This window comes from Pleurodeles waltl, chromosome 1_2 (genome assembly GCF_031143425.1).
Source record: "Pleurodeles waltl isolate 20211129_DDA chromosome 1_2, aPleWal1.hap1.20221129, whole genome shotgun sequence".
Taxonomy (NCBI): domain Eukaryota; kingdom Metazoa; phylum Chordata; class Amphibia; order Caudata; family Salamandridae; genus Pleurodeles; species Pleurodeles waltl.
The window spans coordinates 1,192,859,271-1,192,871,948 of NC_090437.1; the positions used below are offsets into that span (position 1 = coordinate 1,192,859,271).

The 12,678-nt window shown below is 45.2% G+C and overlaps 1 protein-coding gene across 2 annotated transcripts in view; it reads right to left on the reverse strand.

Annotated features, from left to right (window-relative positions):
• The window catches only part of HTT (huntingtin), a 1,416,422-nt gene that overhangs the window by 55,239 nt on the left and 1,348,505 nt on the right, over positions 1-12,678 (reverse strand). For both annotated transcript variants that reach the window (XM_069203496.1, XM_069203501.1), the window contains 3 exons: positions 11,221-11,434; positions 10,987-11,092; positions 4,957-5,119 (listed from right to left, as the gene is read on the reverse strand). In XM_069203496.1, coding sequence (XP_069059597.1) covers positions 4,957-5,119; positions 10,987-11,092; positions 11,221-11,434 — 483 coding nt within the window. The remainder of the gene's footprint in view (positions 1-4,956; positions 5,120-10,986; positions 11,093-11,220; positions 11,435-12,678) is intronic.

Below are 12,678 nucleotides of genomic sequence, written 5' to 3' on the forward strand. Positions count from 1 at the left end.
TGATGGCTCTCCCGACTTCTGAGGGTCACCTCAGATTCCCCTCCAAGGGTCGAGTCCCCTGCGCCTTGCTGGTCCTTTTCAGCCTTGCAACTCTTCTTCTGCTCTTCTTGCATTTGCCAAGGTTTGTTGGTGGTTCTCCTGCACCAATGACCATCTGCGACCCAACAACCAACATGGGAAACCATCTGCACTGCTCCAGGGACTCTGCTTAGGCTCCTGAGCTGCACATCTGGTTGTCTTCTTCCCCTGTCGACCTAGTCCTGCATCCACAGCAGGGTGGGTAGTGGCTCCTGCCATGACTGGACACTCCATCCAGAACTGGACATCCTGCAGGTCCTCTTCTGCCAGAATCCACTTTGGGTTTCTTCTAGTCTGGTTTGGGTCTTGCACAATCTTTTTGCTAAATCCTCTAATTAGTCCTTGGGAAGACCAGGTACTTACGTCCGACCTCCTGGTCTCAGGAACTCACCTCTTGGGGTTCCTAGTTCCTCCAGCTCCTCTCTAAAAACTCCACATCCTTGGGTGGGGGACTGCATCTCACATTCCACATTCTTAGTATATGGTTTGGCCCTCCCCTAGGGCCCTTTCTATTGCCAATGCTTGTTGTCTTGGCCTGTTCATCCACAGCTACCTCTAGAGGGTGACAACACCAAAGGTGTCCACCACACACCAGGCCAGCTTCCTACACACTGTATTCAATAATCCTATCATTTGCATCTCTGGTGCTCTATTCCTTAGACCGTTCATATCTAACTATGGGTTACTGCTCAGTGTACTGCCACAAATAGGGACTTCTGCTTTGTTGTTGGCCTGTCCTACTGTTTGCAAACTCTCCAACCTATGCTGTTAAATTCCTTCACCTGTCATTTTACTGTACTATCGGTGCAACACGATGACTGAAAGAACTGCACATTATTGTGGAGAGGGTAGGTGTATTTGGGTGGTTAGTGGCTGATATCTGGTATTTCAATAATAGCAGAAGATAGAATACTGTACCTACATTCCATAATATTTCCCCTTCTATGATACAACTTGGATATCAATATTTAAGGATTCTTTTACCAAGCATACTTACAGCTACTCACATACTTCACTTGGCAGCCCAAACCATATATTTGCTGCATTGTTCTCTGAGACTCTCAGTGAGTCTCAGAATTCTGCTGAGTGACCATGAAACAATCCCAGATAGCAAAAGGCCTGGTTCACCTAAATCCCACGGAATCAAGTGTAGGTTGGTCTTGAGTGGTGTTATTGATTATAAGGACTTTAAGTCATACATCAATGAGGCAGTCCTTTGTGGGATTTGGGTGAGGTGGGTGGCAGCAGGGAACCCATTTGGTCCTGAAAGATACAGTTCCAAACTATTTATGATTGTTTAAGATGCACAAAACATAAATGTGCTTTTCTGGAGGTTCACCAGACAATCCACATGCAATACACAAGCAATGGCAAAGCAAAAATACCTGGCTTTAATGTGTTAACATATGAAAGCACAAGCATGCACAAATGCACATTTGTTCATGCCGGCATCTGCATGTGTTAATGCATTAAAGCCATTACATAATTCATTAAAGGGTTTGTCAGTGCATGTTATTTTTGATTGGTGGAAGCAAGCTTTGGGTAACCTCTTTAATAATAAGCTTTAATCATAATGCCTTGTTATGTTATGTGTATTTCTAAAGCACACTATCACCCACAAGGGTATTCTGGTGCAGGTGTGTGTGCCTAGCCCTGCCAATGGTAGCTTGGTTAATTGAAAAGCAAAATCTTCAGCTTCTTGGGAAATTCAAGAAGAGAGGAGGCGGCTCTGATGTAGAGTGGGAGGAGGGATTTTTTATTTTTTTATTTAGAGAGTTTTCTATAGCGCTGGCAAGACCCGAGGGTATCAGAGCGCTATACAACAGTACAGGCAATCAAAAGAACATGTTAAAAAATTATACAGGAAGGTTTCACATGGGCATAGAAGATGGAGTGGTGGGGGGGATGGGAATAAGAGTTAACAATGATTCTTTTCAGAGATGTTGGATGGTTGAGGAGGAATTATTTTAGTTGCTTCTTGAAGATTTGGAGGGAGGGGTTTGATCATATGTGAGCTGGTATGGAGTTCCAGATTTTGGGGGGGCGTTGCTTGAAAAGGAGCATGCCCAGGTTTTTTCAGTGATGCAAGAGAATGCCTGCTCTCCTCATCTAGTTCTGTATATGCAGAGGATGTGTGCAAGTAGGAATCCTGCGGAGCGGAGGTGTCTGGGTGGTTGCTGGAAGGAGATGCGACTTTTCAGGTAGGTGGGGCCTGAGCTGTGTAGTGCCTTGAATGTGTGTGTTAGGAGTTTAAATTGAGTGCGTTTGTTTATAGGGAGCCAGTGTATTTCCCTGAAGTGTGGTATGATGTGAGTTCTGTGTGGGAGGTTAGGGAGGAGGTTGACTGCAGTGTTCTGGATGTTTTGTAGTCTTCTAGAGAGTTGCCTGGGGATCACATTGGAGAGTGTGTTCCCACAGTCCAACTTGCTGGTGACTATGGCATGAGTGTCAGTTTTTTTCTAGTGTTGGTTGAGAGCCATTTGAAGATCTTCCTCAGCATTACCTTGGGTCATTTATTCAGTCTTACAGATGACATGGATACTAAAGTAATCATAACGGAATTGGAATTCAGACATCTAATGGAGTCAATATTGAGCTGCATCAGAAACAAATAATAGATTTAAATGTGTGAAGTATCTTCAAGTGACTTAAAAGTGAAAATAACAAGATAAACGTTATGTTGGACATCTGAGGAATTGGATAACACTGAATTGTTTGTAAAGCCTCAGGGTGTGGCTTTGTTTTTTTTTACTTTTCTTTGGATGATCTATTTGGAGCAGGTACAGGAACGTGTGCAAGTTTATTCTGAGAATGAGAAGTTCAGAAAGATGCACTGGAAATACTCATGCACAATATCACTGGTGAACTATACCCTTTTATAGAAAGACACTTGCTAATTAAAGAGTGATATGTGGATGCGCCTTCACATGAATATGTTTTCAAAAACAGAACTATCGAGTCTCCCGGGAAAATTAGGATATCCTATCAAAGTAAAGAAAAAGTTGTGAAGTGATCCTGAAATGAAAAAAATGTTCATAAAAAAGGAATAAAATAAAAAAAATCTGGAGCTAGTTCATATGGTTATAAAAAAGAACTAGAGTGCCGAACTCTGTCACAGCATGTCACAGCACTGGTGATCAGACCAGGTGTTGGGTGAAAACCCTTTATTCTACTTACCTTCGCTACGGAAAAGGCTCACCTTAAAGATATCAAACAGACAAAAAGGTGACAGGAGAAATGGTTATAATTAGTCTAACCACTTGCAATTGCTCTGGGCAGTGTTCCAACCCATCGTTATTTTGCCCACCATGACACCTCAGTTTGGACCTCGCCATACGCAAATCAGTCTTGACGCTGCTCCAGTAGAAACAGTCCAGTCTGAACTACCAAGCCAGATCCTCCCTGAATGGGAACAAAAGCAACCAAGACTTGTTTCACAATGATTGGTGCTGATCAGACAGGTGTAGCTTGATTCCAGTGGTACAATGAGAACGGGGTCCACGTCTGGGCATAATCTTGCCACCCGGTTTAGGGTTGCTTGTGTTCTGGTTTAGGGAGGTCATGGCCGCCCATCACTTTTTGTGTGTTTCATTCAAATTAAAGATAAACAAGAGATGACAAAGCCAATCATTCTTGCATTTGCAATACTTGTTGGTTGCCGGTAGAGATTTTGCCAATAAGGCACAGGCGTTATTAAGCCAACAGTAATGGGAGGTCATCTTGGAATGTTATTACATCCTATGCTTCCAAATACAGAATAAAACATTCCGTGATGGCTGACTGCTGATATTGTCTTTGCCAGTGCAATTCTGCACACATTATCAAAACCAATAGCGACAGCGGCAGAAGCAAACGAATGGCAGAGAGAGCAAGAGAAAGAGAGGAACTGAGCCACAGCATTCCTGCTTGTCAGCATCGGGAGAAAGCAATACAGAAGCGGGGATGGGGGTTTGGAACAGTGAATGACTGGGGAGCTCGGGGAGAGCGAGAAAGAGAGCAGGTGCTCAAGAAAGTGAGAGAGAGCGAAAGAAAGAGCAAGAGGCAGATCAAAAGCTTAGAGTGAATAAGTACATCCTAAAGTGTTGGTTACAAATGTGGCCTGTGATAGACAGCTAGAGCGTGGTCTGCAGCAGGACTGTAAACATTGTTGCTTTCTTTGCTGCTATCAGCTGAAGTAAAACACAACCAGAAAAGTGATGGCTCTTTCCACAAAACAGATAAATAAACATTGCAGCAATTCACAAAAATGTATTTTAAACAGTGAAATCTCTCAGTTTTCACCGCTTTTATAAATAACTGCCACGTTGGTCGATTTGTAATGATAACTCTATATTAAAGCAAATACATATAGTAAGAAGTCGTGGTTTTTATTTTTTATTTGCTCTCTTATTAAATGACAATTCCCACTATGGCCTAAAAGTTCTGCAGTAAGTAACGAATTGTGGAAGGTGAACTGAATTTCTATCAAATCACAAACATTATTTCTTTGAAACAGCCAAAGCAAGCACATTCTGGATTATATATTGCTGTCATGAGAGAAAAAAGGAGGAACGTAACAGGGATTTGTAAGTCAGAGGGTAGGTGCTGTGGCGAGGCCTCAGTGGGGCCGTACAACTTGTTGGCTTCCAACTCTTAACATGAGATCAGCGATCAGTGGTGTTCAGAGGTGGTCCAGTATCCCAGACATACATCCCAAAAGCGTGGAGGGAAAAAGCACTTTAAGCAACTACACATATTTATCTTGCTGTTTTCTTTCCATTAAGCCATGACCCAGGAAAATGCTTTTATGTCAATCATGAAAGATAGTCAAACAAATGACACAATGAGTATGTGCATCAATGCATCAGCACATGTTGGGAATAACCAACAGCAACCTACCTTGTAAACAACAGTTGCCATGAATTGTGGATAAGGCTGCTGGTTGGATAAAAACTCTCCGATGACTTTGTTCATTACATCTTGCGGAGGAAAGAAATCATCTAGGAACTGAGGAAGGATACGCGCCACCACCCGAGCTTCCGAGGGGTAGCCTTTCCGAATCCTGTGCACGAAAAGAAAGAACATGAAAAAGTAAACCAGTTAGCTACTTTATCAATTCACTGATCTACAAATTATAGAGTTGTGAAGTACATGCTCCTGCGAAGACTTTTCTTCAAAATAAACAGTTAAATGATTCAGTAACATTGGAGTACAGGTGAAAAGAATAAGTTACTTACCTCCAGTAACACCTTATCTGGTAGAGACTATCTGTAGGAAGCTGGCTATGTATATACTATATCAAAGTGAGATATAGTGTGCACAGAGTCCAGGGGTTCCCCAGAGGCTTAACAGAGGCTAAAGTAGTTAATACTAATGCTCTCTTTTGGGGTAGTGTGGTCAAGCAGTTAGGCTTATCAGAGGGTTGTGCAAAGCATTTGTTGTACATACACAGACAACAGAAGAAGTACACACTCAATGACTTTATTCCAGAACAATGGTTTTTATATAGCCAAAATATATTTTCTTAATTAATTTTTAGAACCACAGGTTCAAGTTGCAGGTAAGTACCTTAAAAGTTTCATATTTCACACAGGTATCAAGAGTACTTAGTTTGAAATAGGTAAGTAATACAGTTTTTGAATTTTTGGCAATAATCTGTTTTTAAAATGGACACAGTACAATTTCCAGAAACAGTTCCCTTAGGAAGAAATGTTAGATCGTTTTATAGGTAAGTACACCAGTTTAGATTCAAGTTAACCCCAAACACCCACCACGAGTAACACAGGGTGTAACACAGGTGCAGAGGTCAAAGTTGAGCAAATTTAATGTGGGCTCCTATGGAGACAGGGGGTACTCAGAATCAGGCCTGCCTGCAGGTAAGTACCCGCAGCTCGGAAGGCACACCAGGGGGGGGATTAGAGAAGCACTGAAGGGGCCACAAGTAGGCACCAAACACACCCTCAGTGGCACAGGGGCGGCCGGGTGCAGGATGCAAACAGGACACCAGGTTTTCAATGCAGGTGCATGAGGAGACCCCGGTGGTCACTCAGAGGCTGCAGAAGAGGTCCAGGGGGTGTCTCGGGCACACCACTGGTCGGACAGGGAGAAGGGCCGCCTGCTGAAAGTAGAGGCAGTGGGGGTTGGGTTCCAAGGCCTGGGGGCTGCGGGTGCAGTATGTCTTTAGACGTCAGATATCTTCGTCCAGAGCTTTGCAGTCAGGGAGGTCCTCGGGATTCCTTCCGCAGGCATCGTCGTGGAGGGGAAGAGGTCAACCCAGTGTGGGCACTTGCTCGCAATCGCCTGGGGACCCTCTCTTGCTGGGTGGACCACCTGAACACGGCAGTGGGCGTCGGGTGCACAGGGGTCAAAACTCACGCTTCTAGAGTGAGGTTAGAACCTTGGTTGTAGGTTTTCTTAGACAGAGCCACTGTATTCTGGAATTCTTGGTCATCTGGGTGCAGAGCAGTCCTCTGGATTTGGGCAGAGGTCGCTGGTCCCGCTGGACACGTCGCTGGTCTTTTTGCAGGTTCTTTGAAGCAGGCGACAGGCCGGAAGGGCAGGGGCCAAAGCAGTTGTCGTCTTCCTTCTTCTCTGCTGGGGGTTTCAGCTTAGCAGTCTTTCTTCTTCTTGTTAGGTGATGCTCATCCAGCTCTGTGTCGGAATCAGGGATGACAATGAGGATGGCACCACCAGGGGTGCTGGGAGCATCGACATCGGGGCCAGCACTGTGCAAGTTCGAGATGGATGGCCAGCATCAGTCTAGATCCAGAACTGGATCCTCAGGGGCCCATTGGAGCCAAATGGAACCCACTCTGACTCTGCAGGGCCCGAAAGCATGCCAACAGTGGTCAGACTGCCGTAAAATGAGGTGCATGAACTCCTAGAACTTCTTCAGTGGGGCAGGGATCACCAGCTCCTGGAAAGCAGGGGAGGAGCAGACCTGGCCAAGGCACCATTTCCGAAGAACAAGGCCTAGAATGCTGACACTCTCTCGTTGCATCGGCCAATGCTGGGACTTTTTGCTCTTGTGCCTCAACTTACCCAATCATCCTGAGGACATGGAGTGGGACGGCGATGACTCTGGACTACGTGACAGGTCCAGGGACGTTCCCCTCAACCTGCATGCCAGGCCGTCATCACATTTAGGGACCATTCCCTCAAAGCCTAGGGATGCATGGGCTGGCACTCTGAGCATGACTTTGGGTCATGGTTGGGCTTCAAACACCACAAACAGATGAGGTGTAGATCTGTCACCAACATCGCCTGATGACAGCATCCACAAGGCTTAAAACGTGACATGCGTGACAACATCCTCGACACACCAGGAGGTAAACCTCAAAAATATTCCACAAAAAGTCAAAAAAGTTCAGTCAAAAAATGAATCAGCGCTGGCTGGCGCGGAAAGAAAAGAACTGACAATGGGGCACCTTGGTGGCACCTAAACAGGTACTGCAACGTCACTACCAATGACAAACACACCACTGATCGACGCCACCTACCGGTGCACAGGGTTACTGGTCATTAAAAATCTTCTGGATCTAGTGTGATGTCGGGGAAAAATTCAAATGTAAGAAATCTGCAGCTAGAGGTCCCTATCAAGGCACCGATACCTACCTTTAGCAAACTATTGCCGATGGGGTCCTCAGTTTGACTAAGAATATTATCACTGCATTGCAATCTGATTAGAGAGGGATTTTCCGAAAGAGTTAAGCGCAGGAATACTTACCCCACCCGATGGGTACAACACTTAAAACCACAGAGCTTTCCCACATAATTTCACTTTGTTAGTGTGCAGATTAGTAAACTACTAGTGGTTAACCTCAACATCACAAGCTATGTCAAGTGCTTTGTAAGTGAGTGAAGGAAAGTGCCCCTTTTGGCATGGTTACCCCCCACTTTTTGCCTGATATGGCATTAATTTATATAGCGCAATATCTGCCCTGAGTCCTCGTAGCGCTTTATGCTGACAACTCAATCGCAAGAAACACAACATCAAATAATTCAGGCTCTGAATAACCATGTTTTAAAGGCTTCACGGAATGTCACTTCCTGTGCACATACCCGTATATTCAACGGCAGGTTGTTCCATAGTTTTGCTCCTTGAAAAGACAGGGTTCTTTCTCCCCATCTTGCCTTTCTAACTCTAGGAACCTTTGCCAAACTTGCTAAAGAGGATCTCAATCGTCTGCCTGGTATATAGAAGGTGGCAAGTGGTCTGTTCATCTCGGGACCGAGATTATCTAGGGCTCTGTACATATAGCAGAGGGTTTTAAATTGAATTCTCTTGGCAACAGGAAGCCAATGTAACGAGGATATTCCCTTACGAATAGACTGATATTTAGGTATATTCAGAAGTACTCGTGCTTGCTGATGCTGGCTTGACTGAGAGTGTGCTGGGATCATGCTAACCAGGCCCCAGCACCAGGGTTCTTTCCCAAAACTGTACCATTGTTTACCCAACTGGCACACCACTGGCACACAGCTAAGTCCCTTGTAAAAGGTACCCATGCTACCAAGGGCTCTGTGGCCAGGGATGGTCCCCAAGGGCTGCAGGATATATATAGCCACCCTAGGGGACCCCTTACGAAACACATGCACACTGTCAATGGAGCTTGTGTGTGCTGGTGGGGAGAAAAAGACAATGTCGACATGGCACCCCCTCAGGGTGCCATGCCCACAAACCACTGCCTGTGGCATAGGTAAGTCACCCCACTAGCAGGCCTTACAGCCCTAAGGCAGGGTGCACTATACCAGAGGTGACAACATAGTTGCATGAGCAGTTTGCCCCTACAGTGTCTACGTCCATTTCTTAGACATTGTAAGTGCAGTGTAGCCATACTGAGTATATGGTCTGGGAGGTTGTCATTATGAACTCGACAGCCCCATAATGACTTCACTGAATACTGGGAAGTTTGGTATCAAACTTCTCAGCCACAATAAACCCACACTGATGACAGTGTTGGTGTAGGAAGCTGGCTCTGTATTTACTATATCAAAATGAGATATAGTGTACACAGAGTCCAGGGATTCCCCAGAAGCTTAACGGAGGCTAAAGTAGATAATACTAATGCTCTCTTTTCTGGTAGTGTGGTCGAGCAGTAAGGCTTATTAGAGGGTAGTGCAAAGCATTTGTTATACACACACACAGACAATAGAAGCAGCACACACTCAATTACTGAACTCCAGACCAATGGTTTTTATATATCAAAAATATATCTAATTGGTAAGTTATACAGTTCTTGAATTATTGGCAATAATCTGTTTTAAAAATGGACATTGCAATTTTCAGAAACAGCTCCTGGGGAGAAGAAATGTTAGATTGTTTTACAGGTAGGTACGACACTTCCAGTTTCAGTCTCTGGGTTTTTATGAAGTTCACCGGTTGGGGTTCAAGATAACCCCAAACACCCAACGCGAGCAACAAGGGGCTGGCCGGGTGCAGAGGGCAAAGATGAGAAATCTTTATGTGGGCTCCTATGGAGACAGGGGGTACTCGGAATCCGGTCTGCCTGTTATATACCCGCGACTCGGAGGGCAGACCAGGGGGGATAAGAAGAGCACTGAAGGGGCCACAAGTAGGCACTGAACACACCCTCAGTGGCACAGGTGCGGCCGGGTGCGAACAGGACGTCGGGTTTTCAATTGCTGGTCTATGAGGCAACCCCGGGGGTCACTCAGAGGCTGTAAGCGAGGTCCAGGGGGGTGTCTCTGGCACACCACCCATTGGACAGGGAGGAGGGCTGTTTGCTGAACATAGATGCACCGGTGTCGGGTTCTTCAAAGCCTGGAGACTGTGGGTGTAGTGTGACTTTAAGCGTCAATTATCTTCATCTGGAGCTTCATGATCAGAGGGGTCCTAGGGATTCCCTCTGTAGGCATCGCTGTGGAGAGGTCAAACCAGAGGGGGCACTTGCTCACAATCGCCTGGGAGCCCTTTCTTGGTGGGTGGACCACCGGACACGGGCTGTGGGTGTCGGTGCACAGGGGTCAAGACTCAGGCATCCGGAGTGAGGTGGGAGCCCTTGGTTGTAGGTTTTCTTAGACAGAGCCGCTATCCTCGGGAGTGCTTGGTCCTTTTGGATGCAGGGCATTCCTCTGTAGTTAGGCAGAGGTCACTGGTCCCGCTGGACCCGTCGCTGGTCTTTTGCAGGTTCTTAGAAGCAGGAGACAGGCCGGTAGGGCTGAGGCCAAAGCAGTTGTCGTCTTCCTTCTTCTCTGCTGGGGATTTCAGCTTAGCAGTCCTTCTTCGTCTTCTTGGTCGCCAGGAATCTGGTGAGCTGGGTTCAGGGAGGCCATTAAATCCTAGATTTAGGGGTGTTTTAGGGGTCAGAGGGCAGTAGCCAATGGCTACTGTCCCTGAGGGTCTCTACACCCTCCTTGTGCCCACTACCTCTGGGGAGGGGGGCACAAACCTAATCTTATTGGTCCCTGTCCTCCAAACCAAGATGGAGGATTCTGCAGGGAGGGGTCACCTCAGCTCTGGACACCTTAGGGGTGGTCAGTCTTCCCTGTTTTCCCTAATTTTCCCACCGGACGTGCTGTCAAAAGTGGGGCTTTGTCAGGGAGGGGGGGTTGCAGTGGGGTGGGGGGCAGGCGCGCATCTCCACATGCTGGAGTGCCCTGGGGCACTGTAATCTGAGGCTTGAGCCTTTGAGGCTCACTGCCAGGTGTTACAGTTCTCCTAGGGGGGAGGTGTGAAGCGCCTCCACCCTTTGACCGGCTTTGTTTCTGACCACAGAGTGCACAAAGGCACTCCCCCCATGTGGTCAGAAACTTGTCTGAAATTTTCTCAAAAACGGAATTTGAATATTAGACAACTGTAGAAGCAAAGGAATAACTTAAGTCAGAAAGAAATCCCTTTGTTACTGTGAAGAGCAGTAATTTTAAAGAACAATTCATTTTTCAAATAATGCATTAAATCACACCTACCTATCAAAAAGAACTGACACCCGCTCCATGGCTACAATGACCAATTCACTGTCCGGCGCTGTGGGATTAGGGTCTGTTATACGTCCTGGGCTTATTTTCTCTTTCCCTGGAAATATAAAAAATATTTAGTAATTGAGTCAATGCACATATTGAGAGGACCTAGAGTAATGAGTCTTTAATGTAGCTGAAAGCAGGCCTTGTATTTAAAGCATGTTCTGAACGATTCCTTCTTACCTGTATACATGCAAGTCATCATTAATCCAAGAGCTGCCATTGCTCTGTGAGGGCTGTGCATGTTAACTCTGTCTACACTGAGTTTGACCAAAGCTTCTCCATCAAGTCGAGACAGCTGCTCAGAGAGGAGGAGACGTTCCAAACCTCTCAGGACACAGTGGTAAATAATCGACGGAGTAGCTTCTTCGCTACCAGAAATCATCACTCCGCACATCTACAATAAGAAGAGGAAATAACAATAACACGTCATTTTTAAATAATATTAGGAAATTCTTACTACACGAAGGAGAGGAATCATGTAATGTATGGATAGCCACTATTTAATCATGTTTGCAACCTAGCCTACGACATATGGAAAGTACTATTGTCAGCTCTTTTTATCAATCACAAAAAGCAACATAGACTATTAATGAAAAGCTAAGAGGAAATATTGGTACATATCCTGGAGATCTGATGATCCAGGAGGTAGTGGGAAAGAATGGTGTAACTCGCATATGTTTAAATAAAATAAGAAAAAGAAGGAAAGAAAGTAGGTGTATTTTAGTTATGGGAATAGATGGCAGTAATCACTAGTCCAGTCAAGCGCAGAGGCAAAGCACGAAGAGGGGAAAAACATGATTGTCCAACGTACATCCATGAGGGTCTGATCGATGTCAGATTTTTATAATCACCACAGTGTATGTAAGTTAGTTCAATTATATGCATTCATCTCATATGGATCCATCTGTCCATCTGGGATGGATTCAGCCCATTTTCACCTAGATTGAACACCACTAAGATAAAGGAAAGCACAAGAAAAAAAATAACATGAAGCTGCAAGAGTCAAGACCAATAATTTGCATGTGAGTAATGAACGGGCAGATGTGACTTGCAGTTTCCTCAAAGATACTAGCAGAAGGCTTAGCTCACAAAGGTATTTTTTTCTGAATATCGTCTATATCAGCAGTATATCGACGGGACAGGCCAAACGAAGGTATGATCATGACAGTGGCCAATACAGATAAAGAATATAAATTGTCCAAACAGCAAAGAGGAGATAACAGCCCAGACCATGACACAAAGAATAGTTAGTTGAAAAGAACATAAGACAACCTTAAAGAACAAACCCAGAGTTATAAAGAAAGAGATATGCAAGATAATAAGTTGATTTACAGTGAAAATAGTGGAAGAAAGGTCTGAAGAATGTGCAAGGAAACAAGTTACTTACTTTTGGTAATGATCTTTCTGATGGATACTCCATCTTACTACACATTCCACACCGTCAGAATATCCCCAAGCCCAAAACAGATTTGGAAAAGGTAAACAGCATTGCTCTCATGTACCAGTAGGTTGCACCATGCAGCTCCGCACGGACGTGGGGCAAAAACTTTAGCTTGGGACTTTTTTTTAGATGTAAAAAGAGATCATTCCAGAGAACAGAGAGGAGGGAGGGCAGTGAGGAATCTCCCAAGTAACTTG